This window comes from Octopus sinensis, linkage group LG14 (assembly GCF_006345805.1).
Source record: "Octopus sinensis linkage group LG14, ASM634580v1, whole genome shotgun sequence".
NCBI classification, from domain to species: Eukaryota; Metazoa; Mollusca; class Cephalopoda; order Octopoda; family Octopodidae; genus Octopus; species Octopus sinensis.
In genome coordinates this window covers 52,028,565-52,047,164 of record NC_043010.1, presented here as the reverse complement: position 1 = coordinate 52,047,164, position 18,600 = coordinate 52,028,565, and the positions used below count along the sequence as shown (strand labels likewise).

Genomic DNA, 18,600 nt, shown 5'->3' with positions numbered 1-18,600 from the left:
GTTGTAGTCCCATATATTGTGAGTACAGTTCATTGTCATCTCCTCTGTGAGATACAGAGACTTTGGGTCAGCCCTCACCAGTTCATCTCAAATTTCCTTTAGACTCCCTCTCCCCCAGGTTACACTGACTTGGAGTGCTCAGCACTTTTCTATGCAGTAGTCATCCTCTAAGCACTCACATGTCCATGATAGCACACCACATCAGGTTCGTTTTACAGTTAAAAAAAAATTTTTTAATCTTAACTCATTAGTATACTTTGAGTGTCCAGCACTTTTGTATGAAAACTTAGATGGTGGTAGAGGAAGGAGGAACCGAAATCCTTTGTTATTACACAGGTAACATAGCACAGTGCTGTATCTGCTTATAGGACTCAAACTGGTCACAAGTAGTCACCTCTCCAACAAGAGGCGACAACACCTTGGACCTGCTCTTCACCACAACTCCTGAAGCGGTTATCAATTGCACTACGGAGGAACCTCTAGGTGACTCTGATCATGCTATGATCATCGCCAATCTGGCTCTTGCGGGCAACAAAAACCTGAATTATCTCCAATCTGCTTCCTTCGATTGGAAGAGAGCAGATTGGAACCTGTACCACACTGAACTACAGCACCCAAACTGGCGTGAATTCTACAACTCTGGAGATGTGAATACTATACTCCAGAGTATCCTGGACTCAATATGGGCAGCATGTGCAGCATCAGTGCCACGTAAACAAAAAAAGAAGAACCGCCCCAAAAGGGCAATTTGGGAAACTTCAGCGGTCCGACTTGCCAGGAGGGAACGTCGGACTGCTGAACGGGAATACAGGTTGCATAAATCAGACACCAACAGGAAGAAGCGGAATAAATCCTCCAACCATCTCAAGCAAGTGACAAAAAAAGCAGTGCTTGAATTTGAACAGTGCATAGCAGCCAATCCTGACAGCAAGGTTTTCTGGAAATATGTGCACTCAAAGCAGAGACCTCACTCTCCAGTGGGCCCTCTTCGCAACCCTCACACAAACCAGATCACTGACGACCCCAAGGAATGCGCAGAACTCATTGCCGAGTGCTATGCAAACATATTCACTGTTGAAAGTCAAAATGTACCATCTTCACCATCACTAACAGCAAACTCCATAACAACTATGGAATTTACACCTGCAATGCTGCGACGTCACCTTCAAAATAAGCGCAACTATGCCTCCCCTGGTCTCGATGGAGTTACATACCTGCTTCTCAAACGTGGCAGGCACTTCCTTTTACACCAGCTTTCTATTTTCTTCCAGTACTGTCTCAACAATGGTGCTACTCCGGAGCAGTGGAAAACTGCCAGTGTCATTCCTCTGTTCAAAAAGGGCGACCGCACATCACCTGTCAACTATCGCCCAGTCAGTCTCACTAGCTGTATTGCAAAACTGATGGAATCGTGTGTCAGAGAAACACTCTGGAACTTCTGGAGCTCTCACAGTCTCATCCGACCCTCACAATATGGATTTGTCCCTAACTCCAGCTGCAGTGACCAGCTTGTCGAGTTCCTTGAGGACATTACTCAGATTACTGACAGTGGCTCATGGGTGGATGTTGTCTACCTTGACTTTGCTAAGGCTTTCAACTCTGTGCCACACAAAAGGCTTATGGTGAAACTCTCTGCAATGGGTGTGGGGGATGACCTTTTTAACTGGTTGAAATCCTTCATCCTCAGCCGAAAGGAGGTAGTCACAGTTCTAGGACAGCACTCTACACCATATGAGATGTCATCGGGTGTACCACAGGGATCTGTCCTTGGTCCCCTCTTGTTTGTGGCATACATTAACGACATAGATGCCAATTTAAAGAATGCCACAGTATTGAAATATGCAGACGACATCAAGCTGTACCTTGAAATCAAGAGGACAGATCCTGATGTCTACAACTCTTTCCTGCAATCAGACCTAGACACAATGCAGCAATGGATCACAGACTGGCAACTGAAACTGGCTGTGGACAAGTGTACCACCATGCATTTTGGGAGAAAAAACCCCGCGTTCACTTACTCCCTCCACAACACTGATATCAAGAAATCCTCTTGCGAGCGTGACCTAGGCATCACTGTCAGCAGTGATTTGCGTTGGTCAAAGCATATCTCTAAGATTGTCAGGAAGGCCGAGGGTGTCTTGGCATCACTCAGCAGGTCTTTTGTTAGCCGCTCTCCAGCCATCTATTTAAAACTGTATACAGCTATGGTACGACCACACTTGGAATTCGCATCATCAGTTTGGAACCCCTATCTTGCACAGAACATTGACCTCCTGGAATCTGTCCAGAGACGTGCAACCAAACGCATACCCTCCATCAGACACCTACCATATTCTGAGCGCCTTGTTTCCCTGGGCATGGATTCACTGAAGCTCCGGCGTTTGGCGACGGACTTGGTAAACACCCACAAAGTTATCAACCACCTCACCAACAACAACACTGAACACCTTTTTGATCTCCATGTGTCTAACACACGTGGACATGCCTACAAAGTCAGAAAACAATACAGCTCCCATGACTTTCGGAAACATTTTTTCACGCTCAGAGTTGCTGAAGCATGGAATAAACTGCCTGCGTCAGTTGTTGACTGCCATGACACTGCATCTTTTAAGGCCCTCATGCTTTCCGAAATCCGCCGAAACTACACCTGATTATATATACACTTTAGATGAGTTGTAGTGCACCTGAGCACTGTACACAATTATTATTATTATTATTATTATTATTATTATAGAACTTGATTACTGTTAAGCGGATCGAACCACTAAAAGTTAAAATGATAACCAGGCAGTACTGGTGATAAAATATGAACTGTAGACTCTGGGGCTGACAACCGTTGTTTTCAATACGAAATAAAGCAGTTTCAAACTGATAATGCAAGAAATGAAGTGAATTATAGACTGTTTATGCAAAGCGAGACTATTCTGCACGAAGTAACATCAACAGCTAGTAAACACCATAATTTATCGGAGTTTTTTTTTATCTTCACGGTCATCTAAACTGTTAGAAACTACACCCTCTGTCTTAAAAAAAAAGGAAGCGTGTTTGGTTTAGATACACAGCCTTCACACAGGTTGATCACGGTTGGAATGCCTTTGATCATAGTTCTGCTTCATCAGGGTTGACTCGGGGTGAAACAACAAGACAGTAAATAGCAACAATAGACCATATCATTTTCCAATGATATGTTGTACTTAGTCTAAAGATAAGGCTTTGACTATTACACACATACATATATAATGTTATTACTGGCGGATTTATAATGAATACAGGAAATGGTGCTGCTTTGTTGTTGTCCCAGAAAAGCTATGTTCAATTAGCATTGCAGCTCACATAGTTTGAAATATCCAGGTAGATAAACATGTAGGTATGATCAGTGCCGTCAGAGTAGTATTACAGGGCCCGTGGAAAATCACTGCACTATGCCCTATAATATATATTTATTGACAAGCCACAACATCTGTGGATTTAGAATTGGGTTCCTAAATTCGTGGGTGCTCGGGTAGCTGGGTAGTGTGCCCATGCCTGGGTAAGAGATTGAGAGATACATAAACAGAGAGAGAAAGTCAAAAAGAGAGACAGAGAATCAATATAAATAAAACAAGTAAATGATACACATAGAAACACGGATGGACAAACATTTGAAGAAAAGTCAATTAAATAATCATATTTCAACACTACGGAATGAACAGAAAGAGAATGTTAGAATGTATTACTGGGAATTCGAGTCCATATATGACAGGTGCTTCGTCTTCCATGATTCACGATTGTTTTTTTTTGGAAATAATTTTGATATCGTGTCGTCGGCTAGAAAACACAGCAGCCATTGACGACTGTCGCAAAAACAGCATCGCAAACAAATTATATATTACACTTGAAAATTATAGGGAAAATATAAACGAAACAAACGAGGAAAGTTTTATACGATAGAAAACAGTAATAGTTTCACTTAAAGAAAGCTAAAAAATAAATTAGCAGTTCTTTAGTTATGTGCCGTGCACACCCACCATACCTCAACTTACGTCGGTAATTGGTTCCAAGACAGGACTTGACTCGAAAAACGAGGTAACACGAAAAAAACATTAAAAGGTTTCTATTATCTAATACTTATATCTTTTTTTTTAATAAATCGGTTGCACATAATTTCACGTATTATATTTGATTTTCGGCGAAGGTAAAGGACGTGTCCAAGACCCATTTCCGGTATTTATTTATTTTTTTTTTTCAAAAGTTTTTTCGGATTTCTGTTTTCGATATCGGAGAATACGATTTTCCGAAAAATCCTGTTTTCGAAATTCCAATTTCCCCCACTCCACCCCAATTTATTAATTTTAAACTTTTTTTCGAATTTTCTTTTTAATCCACGTCGAAAAATAAAGAGGTTACGAATCTGGGATTTTTTTTTTTTCAATTTTAATTGTTTTACACCTATTACACTATTTTGTTTTTTTTGTTTTTATGCCCGGGTCAGACGCTTTCGGAAATTCACGATGTGAATTTTCCGAGTCCTCTCCCCCACACACCCTTTTCGCGAGCGCACATTTTTTTTTTTTTTTGTCTTATTCGTTTAGAGCAAGTTGTTTTATACCTATTACACTATTTCTTTTTGTTTTTATTTTTGTGTCCGAGTCAGACACTTTCGGAAATTTGACCTTTTAATTTTTCTTTAAGAAACACTCAATGGCCCTTTCCCCACCTCACCCACCCATCACCTCCCCGCTTTCAAAAAAAAATAAAACTCCGAATGTTTCACTTTTGTCTAATGTTTCACGCATGCATAGAATTCTACTGAAATAGCAGACGTAAAAAAATAGTAGACCGCCACCAAAAAACCCGGCATGCTAGAAACAACAGCTAAACGACATTATTTTTGAAAACATTTACCCAATTTCTAAAAAGCTAAAAGTGAAACATTCGGAGGTGATGGGTGGAGGTTGGGGAAGGGGATTTAAGTATTTCTTTAAAAAATTTTTTTTTAATCCTTGCACACGTCCTTTACTTTTGCCGTTAAAGTAAACATTAACCAATTTTTTTAAAAAATATTTCCAACTCCCTCCCCACCTAATTCCAAAACTTTCCACTGTTTTTCGATCTTTTTCTTTTTAAGTTTTGGTTTTAAAATATGCACAGTCCAACTCTGCCATTCGTTTTCTCAAATAATTGTTTAAATACTTTGAAATAAAAATTGTTGCCTGTTTGTGTAAGAAAAAACAAGAAAGAAGGGTTATCTGCAACTTGTTTATCATTGAAAACCAGAAGTACTGGAAGCAGTAATGATTTGAAGGCATGTTCTATGTATTTCTTTGTATCGTGTTCCAATCAAGTATCCTTCTGAAGTAGTCAATCTTGAGATGACTCCACAACCCTGATTCAAACAGCCATCTAAAATGGTGACCCCAACATGGAACACAGACTGTCTAAAATGGTGACCTGACATATAACACAGACTATCTAAATTTGTGACCTAACGCAGCACACACCACAATTCCTCTTAAAATGGTGAACCCCAGACGAGTTTCTGACCAGTGGAAATGTATTCCTTTTTCTCCGTCTCAACTTTGTCTACGTAACCAGATCACCTTCCATTGTATAGGAACATACCACTGACCTCTCTCGTTGCCATATGGTCTTCTTCACCAGAAAATTTTGGTGCCATTCTTAAGCAGAAAACTGCACATCATTTTTTCCTCAAGTTGTAACTGAATTTACAACTTGGACCTTCAAAGACACAGCTTCCCAGGGGAATCTTCTTCTTGCATGTAAAAAGAAAAAAAAATTATCTGGAATTTTCTCCAGAATTCACATGGACATGGACAACAATTTTCTTAGGTGCCAGGTATGAGTTTCTGTCTCTCAACCCTACCTGGATTATCCACGTGTTCGCCATGTTTTGTTCTTTATCTGTTAGCAAGGACTTCTCCTATTTCATCCACTCTTACTGGAAGAAAAAAATTCCTAGTTCGATGCTTGTCATGTCTTCTTTTAAATAGGGTGTTTGACAGCTATTTCTAATGGTGTTTCTTTTAACCATTTCTTTTTTTTGTGGCATCCTGTTTCCTATTATCATCAAGATGAGTCCCTGTCCTTGACCTCAATTCACTTCTTTGTCCTCCTCTTGAGCTTGTACTTCTTCTGCTCTGGATGACACACAATCCTCCAAAATCTTATGGTCCATTGGAGAACTGACCTTTCAAGTCGCATGCATGTGCAGGAACCATTCGTTTTCACGGAATAATTCTGCAGGGAGAACTGGACGTTGTGCTTTCTTGCACAGATATGTGCCTCTTACTTCATCAATTTGCTGGTACCATAGGAAATTCAAGGATCAGGCCGAAAACTGAACATAGCTGTGCTCTTGCTCTTTACAGGGAAACTAGGCAGGGAGGCACTGGGAATGTCAGTTGTACTTGCTTACTTGTACTTGTGGCAACATTCACCCTGGGCGAGTTGAGTCGGCTTCTTCTACCACCCTCAAGGCATCTCAAACCATGGCAGTGGAAGAATTTTCGTGGGAATATGAATTTCACAAGCGGTCCCCTACAATCCCGCATGTGGAGACATCCTGTTTGCCGTAGATTGTCCGCAGATGCAGGGACAGAATGACCGAGGAGCCGCCGGTTGCTGGAACACACATTCCGAGGATTTTCACTAGAGCCCCGTCTGCCGGGTTGTGGCCCTAATACCACTCGGTGTCAGACCAATCCGCCTTGGGTGGCCCTACCAGGAACCGAAATTCCCGACGGCATAGCTCTGACACTACCCGTTGCCAGCGTCCCCACCACGGTGAGGAGGGGATCGACTTTGGGGACACAATGTCAGTTGTCTCCCCCATCGATTCGTCTTACCATGCATTTTTTTAAGGCTAAATTTAGGAATCACTAATTAGAACAAAATGATTTTATACAAATTTTAATTTGTGTTTTTCTATTTTCAGAGAATACTTTTTAACAATTCCTTTGTTGCATTTAGCTAAAAATAAAACAATAAAATCATTTAATCTATTACTGTTTTGTTATTTTTAAATTTCTGCAGAGATTCTTTCTTTTTATATTCTCTGCATTATTTTGTGGCTTGTGATGTCAGAATTTTCACATATTTCACATTGATGTACCTAGAATGTACTTGTCTACGGAGAAAACACTATAAATAATCTCCAACATATTTCACAAGGATACTTGGTTTCTTCACTGTGCACTAATTTATGTGTGATCTGCAAGTTCAGAATACACAGAATACAAGGCGTAGGAGTGGCTGTGTGGTAAGTAGCTTGCTTACCAACCATATGGTTCCGGGTTCAGTCCCACTGCGTGGCACCTTGGGCAAGTGTCTTCTACTATAGCCTCGGGCAACCAAAGCCTTGTGAGTGGATTTGGTAGACGGAAACTGAAAGAAGCCCGTCGTATATATGTGTGTGTGTGTATATGTTTGTCCCCCCAACATCGCTTGACAGCCGATGGTGGTGCGTTTACATCCCCGTAACTTAGCAGTTCGGCAAGAGACCGATAGAATAAATCCTGGGGTCGATTTGCTTGACTAATGGTGGTGCTCCACCATGGCCACAGTCAAATGACTGAAACAAGTAAAAGAGAACTTTGTTTTACCAAGATTTTAAAACATGAGCTGGGATAATTCAAAACTTGAAAAACCATTAATACAATGCTTTTATTTTAAGCAACTATTTCTTGTAGGGAAAATTTGTATGAAAAAGAAACATAAGCCCATAGTCGATTTTGTAGTAGACACTGAATCATCATCATCATCATTGTTTAAAATCCGTTGTCCATGCTGGCATAGTTTGGATTGTTTGATCAGGGCTGGTAAGTTGAGGGGCTGCACCAGACTCCAAGTTTGATTTGGCATGGTTTCTACGGTTGGATGCCCTTCCTAACATCAACCACTCCAAGAGTGTAATAAATGCTTTTACATGCCACTGGCATGGGTGTTATTTTGCATGACACCAATATCTGCCACGACTACAAGTTCAATGTTTAATCAGAGAGTAAAGAAATAACAAAGATTAAGTAATCTGGATGTCTTATTAATGAAAGAAGAGGGTAATGTACAAGGTATTTCATGGTATTTAGGCGGCGAGCTGGCAGAAACGTTAGCACGCCGGGCGAAATGCGTAGCTGTATTTTGTCTGTCGTTACGTTCTGAGTTCAAATTCCGCCGAGGTCGACTTTGCCTTTCATCCTTTCAGGGTCGATAAATTAAGTACCAGTTATGCACTGGGGTCGATGTAATCGACTTAATACCTATGTGTCCTTGTTTGTCCCCTCTGTGTTTAGCTCTTTGTGGATAGTAAAGAAATAGGTATTTCATGGTATTTAGTCTTATTTCGAGTTTTAGTCCATTAGGTCTATCATACTTCCAGGGCTGATAAGATAAATACCAACCAAATACTGCAGTTGGTCATCAAACATCCTGTAATGTTTAACCCTTTAGCATTTAAACCAGCCATATCCGGCCAAAAGTATTCTGCCTGTTCTATGTTCAAACTGGCCAGATCTGGTCTCTCATACCAACCCTACAATATCGTTTTAAAAATTAACAGCTACCTCATCAAAATCTCATAGCTACAAGATAATGCCTGATTAGTTCAAAACAATGTGGATAAAAAAGGATTAATTTTGGTAGAATAATGCAAACACTAAAGGGTTAAGTTACAAATCAGTATTGAAAATAAAAGGTTTAATAATACTGGTTGGTTGAGATTGTAAGCTGGAATGGAAGAATGTCAGCAGATAATCTGTCTGAGAACTTGATGCCTTTGAAGCCATGTGGAATAACTGACTCCTTACTTGGTGAGGGTTAGCATCAGCAAGCCAGCTGTAAAATGCCTCAAATAACTTTTGTCTAACCCAGGGGTTCTCAACCATTTTTTTTATCTATGGGTCCCTTTGATCACTATTTTATTTTGGTGGACCCCCACAGCCATTTGTGTTTAAAAACAGTTTTATAGAAATTTCTTTTGAAATTCCTATATTGTTTTTCACATTAATTTGTGCAGGTTGAACTATGTAAAATGTTAGAGAAAGAAACCCCGTTTCTTACAATGCATAACCAATACATACATCTATAGCAAAATTTTTTCAGGGGTCCTTAAAATTCTATTGCAGATCCCCAATTTACTATTTTACAGTGTAGACCCCCCAAAATCTTATAAGGTTCCTCAGGGGCCATGTGTACTCCAGTTGAGTATCACTGGTCTAACCCATGCAAAAACATGTAAAACAATGACAAAAATATAATTAGATAGTGGATTTTTCTCTGATATTGTTTATTGACTAAAGTTATTTAAAGCATAGTTTTACAGCTGGCTTACTGACACAAACCCTCACCAAGTAAGAAGTCAGTTATTCCACATGGCTTGGTGTACAACTATGATACTGTTAGAGTAACACACATGTACTATATTAGTTAGTATACCATACATGTATTGTAACTGTGTTAGCTATGGGCATATACACTGCAAGTACTTTATTTAATCATCCCCTCAAAAGAGGAAAAACAAAGATTACCATGACAGGATTTGAACTCAGAGCATTAAGGATTCTAGCTAAACCACCAGATGGTATTCTTTTGTCTGTTACTCCACAACTCCTCTTAAATAAATAAGCAAAGGCATAGGAGTGGCTGTGTGGTAAGTGAACATGGTTCCGGGTTCAGTCCCACTGCATGGCACCTTGGGCAAGTGTCTTCTACTATAGCCTCGAGAAAACCAAAGCCTTGTGAGTGGATTTGGTAAATGGAAACTGAAAGAAGCCTGTCGTATATGTGTGTGTGTGTGTATGTTTGTACCCCCAACATCGCTTGACAACCGATGCTGGTGTGTTTACGTCCCTGTAACTTAGCAGTTCGGCAAAAGAGACTAGTAGATTGAGTACTAGGCTTACAAAGAATAAGTCCTGGGGTTGATGTGCCTGACCAAAGGCGGTGCTCCAGCCAGCATGGCCACAGTCAAATGACTGAAACAAGTAAAAGAGTAAATGTTAATACCTCTAAACAAAAATACAACAGTACAGAAATATTGGAAAAAAAAAATAATAAAGAACACAAATATAACTTAGAACTTTATTTACAGATGTAACAGGATATAACCGAATATCAGTTTTTTTTTTCTTTTAGAACATGGCACACATTGGTACTGTTAAAGGAGACTAAATTATCATGTACCTGCAAGAGGATGTATTGAAGTCAGTTTATGTGTATTTGTTTGGACACTTGCTGTGTGGTTCTTTGTTTGATCTCACTGCACAGAAAATTAGGCAAGCATTTTTTTGTACCCATAGAAGAATTGAATTGACCCAAGAACGAGTAAAATTGGGTACATGGAAAATGTGCCGCAGTCCATTTGAGGTATTGTATTGGTAATTCAAACAGCTAGCTATCTCATACGGATGATTATGTAAAATGTACAAGTCTCCATGGAATTAATATTCAGTCATTTATACTACAATACCATGAACAGGAATTGGTTGAATGATTTAGAATTCTCAGGGAAATGATTCAGTTATGATCATCATGTGGAAGGTTAAAATTAAGGAGGGATGAAGGGCTGTCTATGTTGCTTTCCTTGTTTGCATAGATGAAGAATTGTTTATATGGCTAGCAATAATATAACCATCTCTTAACTTTTTAACCACTGGCTACATTGTAGGAGATGATAATGTTACATTTCTTCAATACTATATCCAGAAACATTGCCAGATAAGACCGGAGCCTGGTGCAGCCTTCTGGCTTCCCAGATCCCTGGTTGAACCATCCAACCCATGCTAGCATGGAGAACGGACATTAAACGATGATGATGATTGCAAGAGCTTGTATTTTTCTCCACATTTGGCTTCCACTTAGCATTTAGTGTTTACCTCTGGTCCCAGAACCTGTAACACGTTTTGATGAGTGAACTGAACTTGGCGAGGGTAGCTGTTGAATCGCATGACTCTTGGTTGAGTTCAAGTAGGTCTATCTGAGCATGTGGAGACTGAGGTAAGTCAAGCATACGAGAACAGTGGGTTTCATGGGTTAAAAAAACAGAAAAAGCTTCAGTAAGCATTGTAGAGCACTAAGAGCATGACAAGATATTACAAAAATCTTGCTAACCCACTGTATCCAGATTTACTACAATGTCTCTAAACTGCAACTTGAATGAGAGTTCGATGATGCACAAAGTTCCTGCACTTAAATCCAATTCACGTACAAACACCAAGTGATGACACGGCCATTATCCTATGGATCAACAGAGGATGATTGATTTCTAACATTATATTAACAATTTCCTCAATAAGTACATAGTTAACAAGAGCTTTCTCAATCAAAGTAGAAGATATACTGAGTATTGTTGAAGCTTTAATAGTACATTCAAAGATGTGTCACAATCATAAAACATACCTTTTTGCTATGATTTTCTGTTATTTTAAGTGTAAAACAAGAATTGGTGGAATTGTTTGTCATATTGGATTAGAATGTATGAAGAAATGGTTGTCTGCAGTCAACTGATATAGTTGTGTTCCAATACAAATACTGATTTCTACCATATATTCAAAGGTTTCAAACTCTGAGGGGAGATGTTTGACCTCAGTAATGAGTTGCTGCTCATTTTAACAGTGGAAAGATGAAAACACAAAGTTGGCTTTGGTATGTAAATGAACATAACTAAATAATGCAAGGTATTGTTGTGTTCTTCACTTCACTGACTCTACCATTCTCCATCATGGTTCCATATTACATATAAACAGCATTAGCAAAATTTCATGTCATTCTGAGCAGATGGTTGTCATGTGGAAGGTCTGTCTATGTTGCTTTCCCTGTTTGCATAGATGAGGATCATACGGCTAGCAACAATACAACCATCTCTTAGCTTTTTAACTACTGGCTACATTGTAAGAGGTGATATTACATTTTTACATTTGTTCAATACTATAGCCAGAGTTTTTAACATTAGAAGAACTTGTAATTTTCTCCATTTTTGGCCTCTACTTAGCATTTAGTGCTTACCTCTGGTCGCAAAAGCTGTAGCATGCTTTGATAGGTGAACTAAACTTGGATAGGATAGATGTTAGATCCTACAACTCTTGGTTGAGTTGGAGCAGGTTTATCTGATTATATGAAAACTGAGTGAGGTCAACCTTGAATAGACAAGAATAAAAGTGGATCGCATGGTTAAGAAAAAAAAGCTTTAGTAAGCATTGTAGAATGCTAAGAGCATGACAAGATATTACAATCTTGCTAACCAACTGTATCCAGACCTACTCTCAATCATTTAGCAGTGGGTTCATTTTTTTTGATTAGATATATTTCATGGTCCAGAGGAACCAAACATTTTTATTATATCAAGGATAGAAATAGAGACATCAACATAAAAGTGCAGTAATTACTTGTCTCAGTTAGTCATTAGCCTCGTTACCAGAGAGGAAACATTGTTTGCTTTTACATCTATTGTATGTTTCAATCGATCTGATCTCTGATCATCACCAGGTGTCTTATACCTTGATGTGTACATTATACCAGACTAGATTGAAACAAAATATCTTTGTTTCTAAGGCTAATAACATTTGTATTCACCAGGAAACTGACACACAAACACATCTATAAGAATGTTACACTTAGGTAAAAGAATAAGAAATACAGGCATGGGTGTGTGGTTAAGAAGTTTGATTCAAAGCCACTTGGTTTTGGGTTCCATCCCAATGTGTGGCACGTAGGGTAAGTGTCTTCCCATGGACCAACCAAAGCCCTGTGAGTGGATTTGATAAGCAGAAACCGAAAGAACACTGTCGTGTGTGTGTGTGTCATTGTCTTGGCATCACGCAATGGTTATAAATGAGCAATACTCTCATTCAAGCAGTCTCCCAGGGAAGCATGTCCAATCATAGGGAAATATTAGCTTGCTTGGAAACAAATGAGGGTTAGCAACAGGAAAAGCATCTGGCCATAGAAAATCTACATCAACAAATTGTCCTATGCATGCAATGCAAGCATGGCATCATGAACATTAAAATCATGACAATCCTTCATAAAGATTATTAATCAAACCAACTGAAGTATAATGCATTTACAAACATTAGAGCAAAAACAAAACAAAACAAGAAAAAAAGTACTTTTTTCTGTCCCCAAACAAGAACTTGATTGTCTAATTCATAAACTTTAAAATGTCTTGTTGTGTAGGTATAATATATTGTGATATTTCAGTCTTTGAACACAGAATTAACGATAGAAATTCCCATATATATATCTAAAATGTCTTTTTCTTCCATAATCAAAAAGTGACTCCTTCTACAGTTACATGGTTCCTCAGTGGTATGTGGTCAAATAAGTTCTCAGAAAGACGCACACCCCAGACTGTGTTAAAAATGAGTTTGTTCTAACTCGACCTTTGTGATGCATTTTTCATTTTTTTTTTTTTTTCTTTCCAGGAAAACTTTCAACAAGTCTTTAAAGCTGTATAACCGAACTAATAAGAAAAAGTAATACAGTTACTGAAAAAGGAAAAAAAATTATTACACACTTCATAAAATGAAAAAAAAAAAAACAAAAAAAAAACATTTTACTGTGTGTAGATAAACCTGACAACTTGTGGTTTCAAGCAGATCCAAATTATGAAAGGCAACCAATGAAATAACCACTGATCTATACCATTTTTTGGTGAATGATCAGGTAAAGGAAAGCCATAGAAACCATCAGTGAACTCGCCTTTTATGATTGGTTAAGAATTTTCTTCGAGTAAATGATCTCTTACAGAGGGAACAGCTGTAGGTATTCCTTGAATGTAAACTTTGGTGCCTTGTTAAGTGATTCTTTTTCAAAAATGACTTATCGCACACATCACAGCTGAAGGGTCTGTGGCCCATGTGTGTTTTCTTGTGCTTCACAAGAATACTCATTTTATTAAATGTTTGGCTACAAATTATACACTCATAGGCATTTTCCCCTGTGTGTACTCTACCATGCTCCAACAGTTTACAACTTTCAGAGAATGATTTACTACAAATTTTACACACATATTCTTTCTCGCTGTTGTTGTGCAACACTTTATGCTGAGTTAAGGTACCGTACTGTGCAAAAGTTTTACCACAAATTTCACAGCAGTAAGGTTCTTCACCAAAGTGTACACGAATGTGTTTCATTAATGATTTTTTGGCTAAGAAGAATTTCCCACAGTCTAAACAGTGGTGGTATCCTTTACCAACATGTGAGCGACTGTGTTCTATCAAGCGTAAATCAGTTTCAAAGTATTCTCCACATACTTCGCAGCAATAAATCTGGCCAGGTATTTCATTATTCTTAGATTGGCAATCACAGCCAGACAAAGATTTACCACAATCTTCACACTTTGAAGTTCCTTCCTCAATCCCAATTTTCATGTGTTCCATTAATGGTGTCCTTTTTGTGTGTATCTCAATGTGTACAGATAAAGCCAAATTTGTCGAGAAATATTTCCCACATAGTTTACATTGGAATCGTATCTCATCCTTGGGAGCATTTTCGTCATCACTTGAAATAATTTCACAGTTATTTCGGTCATTTGAAAAACCAATTTCTTTGTTAAATTTCATTTTTTTATATATGTTATAGCCTGAACCAAAAACAGTCTTTACCTCATCATTCTGAGTATTTCTCCTCACTTGGCTGTTTGTGTTTCTATAAAAGAGTATATTTTTAAAAGCATGCCTTTACTGCATGCTTATCAGAAATCTAACCTCTGATGTTCTTCATATATAGATTATATCTTGAAACAAATCTTTTAGGCAAAGCGTCCCTCCATATTTAGTTGGTGTAAATTCATCCAATTTAACTTTGTCGTCAGCGAATCAGTTGTTTCCATGAATGGTTATAATATTTACAAAATAAAATAACTTCCATTCCGACTGTAAGCCACCGTGGCTCATCTAATCTGGTAAAGTGTCCTAAAGAAAGAATTAAAAATAAATAAATAGATAAAAATGTACGAACTATACTTTCAATGGTATAAAGAAAGCATCTTACCGAAAGGTAAACAGGATGACATATAGAATATGTTAGCAAGAATTTACAACTATTCCTTATCAAAAAAGTGGACGAAGAACATGCAAGGAAAACGGAAAGTTATGTAGACTAAATACACAACCTTTGATAAGGGATTTGATTAGGGATTAAACAACAATTCAATTAATGCGGTCTTCACAAACACGGAAAGACTGCTGCCTCTGAATTAAAGTGACCTGTTCCCCAATTCTCCTTCTGCTGTGTCGAATGACCGACATACTGACCCCGCCATCTCTATCAAATCGCAACAAGCAGCGAAAACAATAAATAAATGAAACATTCCGGTACACTTGAATAAAGATGTCCATCCTCTTTGGTTTCGAAAACACTGAGCCGTCCTACACATTAAAACAACTTTTGTTGCCTAAGGAAAATAACCATATTAAGCTTTTTAATCCAATTAATTATAATAAAGCAATTTCTTTTTCATTTATTCGACTGTAATAGGCTCCTTGAGTATCACTAATCTTTTCCAAGTTAGATTTTAAAAATACAGTAAGTAAAAAAAAAAAAAGAAACCCACAAACTCCTCTAACTTTAAATGATACACACAAATACAAAAAAATATGTTACTTTGAATGGAAGCCACATTTTTTTCGTATTATTTAAAAAGTTTTGTAGGTAGTCCTTAAGGTTTCCCACAAGAATTATTTCTTGAATCAACAATATGCGTTTGAAAGAATAAACAAAAAAGAGAAAGCAGATTACATAATCAATTTCACACTTACAGATTATTAAATGCAATAATTACTTCATAATTTCGTTGTACATTTCATGATGTCTCTTGCAAGTCTTCGATTTATATCTTCCATTCGCAACAGGAATCCTCAGTAGTTTGATATATAAAGTTACAAGACAACCTGTACGACCGACCGACCGGTCAGCTTTGTAAATTATTTATTTACATCCACATTTGAACGCAAAATAATTCTGTTGTAACATTCCCGAATACTCACCTACAACAAGAGAAGTTATTTATTTTTAATAAAATAAAACCTTAATGAAAAAATATCTTCATTAATTAAAACAACAAAATCCAATTAAAACACATGGCGTGTATTTTGTAAGAAATATGGCCACGAAAGGGTTAATCGCAGTAAAAAGATGATTCGGAATTTGAGGAATAAAAGTCAATAAGAACGCACGACTAATATGTAAATAACAACAATATCTTCATGGTTTCTTTCCCCAGGCCATAGTCGTTTAAGCATAGTTTTAGCAGAACACTTACAATGAAAACACGAAGCATCAGTGTGACTATTATCATCCAGTGTCAAATAATAAAAGAAACATTGTTAAACAATTAATTACAATAGAAAGAGCAACGTATTAATGCCACAACATCTTTGAATGTAAAATATAACAGAAACGTAATCTGAGTATGTTGTTTTTTCTTTTTTTTTTAAATAATACTTACATAGAAAGAATGATGCATCAATGTACCACTGCAATGTTCCCAATTAATCCGTAGGATTTTTGTATTAAAAACAGAATGACATGGATACAGCCAGACCAAACTAACTGATACACTGCATGTCTTCTATAAACAAACTCATCTCAGTGGTGGTCGCTCGATCTGCTAGAAAGAGAAGCCAGATTTCCTCGCAGAAAAAAAAACAACAAAAAACCCCTAAGTACTTAAAAAAATGTAGTCCCAAAGCCTTGTGAGTGGATTTGGTAAACGGAAAGTCAAAGAAACACGTGTGTGTTCACGTGTCTTTGTGTTTGCCCGCCACCACCGTTTAACAACCGGTATTGGTTTGTTTATGTCTCCGTAACTTAGCGATTTGGCAAAAGAGACGATAGAATAAGTACCAGGCTTAAAAAAAAAAGAGAGATTACCAAACTAAATACTGGGGTCGATTTTCTTGATTAAAACTCTTCAACAGGCCGCAGTCTAATGACTGAAACAAGTAAAAGATAAAAGGAATATATATATATATATATATATATATATACATATATATATATACACACACACACACAAGAAGTTTTTTTAACTATAGGCTGACCTGGGACTAAGCAACAACATTTACCAAATATGAGAAAAGAACATGTTACATATGTATACTATAAAAGGTACAATAGGGGACAATTATGGAACCTATAAAGACATGGTCAGTCACTTAACTCGCTAGCAGCCAAATCACATTCCTCACATAGTGTGGTTAAAAAAAAAAGACGAGATGGTCACGGTTGAAATGCGTTCGAATATAAGTTTGTTCAGTTCCGACTGATCTGAGATACATCGTAACTACACGCACACATACATACATACATACATACACACAAAACAGTTTGGTAATAACTAAGTAGATTTTTTGAAGATAAATATGTTTTTTGTGCCCAATTTAAGTTAATGAGAGAGTGGGGGGGGGGCAGAGTTTAAATATCAGTAATGAAAAAAACCTCAACTTTTATGCTATAAAATTAAATATTAAATTAGAAACAAATCGTAATAGGGTCAGAAGATGATTTTTTAAAAGTAATGTTAAATAAATATGACAATCTTTGATTTTTAGGTTATTATAACTGTGGGATTGGCTGATAACCAAAGAACAGTATAAGAGGGACACAATCTGAGAGCAGAATAGGAGCAACGGAATGAATGAAAGAACAAGAAATAGAAAGAAGAATAGAAGCAGAATGTCAGCGCGAATGTTCTAAAAATAAAATCTAAGCTAGGTAGAATATTGGAAAAGAGAACATATTTGAAAACAGCAGTGAACACGCTCTCAACAAAATAAATATATGTAGTATATATATATATTTTTTTTTTAATGGCGGGATGGGGAGAAGCAGGGATGGATTAAAACCTGTGAAGGCCCTAAACACTTAAAATATTTTGGTGCTCCCATATATATATATATAATTCAAAGTATAAAGAATGATTAACCATAAAATGAATTACTTTTCAAAATGAAACAAAAGTAACAGTCATATGGAAAATTTCTTTATTTTCATATATAACATAAACTTGTACATCATTTTATAAGATTTTGCTGGCAAATTCTTAAATTAACATAAAAAATTATTTATATGAAAGAAAATTATCAGAGAACTTTCTTGTAATTCTTCCAAAACTTTTTGCTAAAACTGTATTGAAACCATTGTGGTGCATGTTTTTTTATCACAGGCATATCTTTGCTTAATGATACGGAAAATAAAATATAACCAAGTAAAACTTATTCTGAAGTTCCAACTCATTTGTCTTAACCCCCCCCCTCCCAAAAAACAAAAAAAAACAATACAGCACCAAGTGCTTCAACTGGTCACACACCACAAGGTTAAAAATGAAAAATATTTTCTCAGCAATGTCTGAGTCTATTTATTCAGACGCATTTTGTGATGTCAGGCGCGAAAATACATTAAGCTAAGCCTAAAAGCAATGAAGTCATTAAAGAATCATCCATAACTTGCAGTAAGCAACATTTATTGAAATAAAAGTATTCAGAACACAGAATAACATGTAACAAAGACAATTTACAAACATTTACATTCCCATATAACAGTTAAGAACATCACCACTATTGTACTACGCATGTGCGGAAGTGTTTGTTCGACTAGGTGCTGCTG

General features: G+C 37.2%; 2 protein-coding genes across 3 annotated transcripts in view; both read right to left on the bottom strand.

The window, feature by feature from the left end:
• LOC115219042 (EARP and GARP complex-interacting protein 1) overlaps positions 1 to 16,558 on the bottom strand; it is a 29,720-nt gene extending 13,162 nt beyond the window's left edge. The window contains exon 1 of one of the 2 annotated variants that reach the window (XM_036509037.1): positions 16,442 to 16,558. In XM_036509037.1, coding sequence (XP_036364930.1) covers positions 16,442 to 16,459 — 18 coding nt within the window. In that variant the 5' untranslated portion in view covers positions 16,460 to 16,558. Of the gene's footprint in view, positions 1 to 3,716; positions 3,869 to 16,441 lie in introns of those variants that run through there. The other variant, XM_029789090.2, reaches the window with a different exon arrangement.
• Positions 10,059 to 16,390, bottom strand: LOC115219350 (zinc finger protein 2-like). Its single transcript, XM_036509040.1, has 2 exons — positions 15,753 to 16,390; positions 10,059 to 14,906 (listed from the first exon to the last, which is right to left on the bottom strand). The coding sequence occupies exon 2, from the start codon at positions 14,553 to 14,555 to the stop codon at positions 13,680 to 13,682; it is 876 nt and encodes a 291-aa protein (XP_036364933.1). The 5' UTR covers positions 14,556 to 14,906; positions 15,753 to 16,390; the 3' UTR covers positions 10,059 to 13,679.
• Positions 16,559 to 18,600: the final 2,042 nt, after the last annotated feature.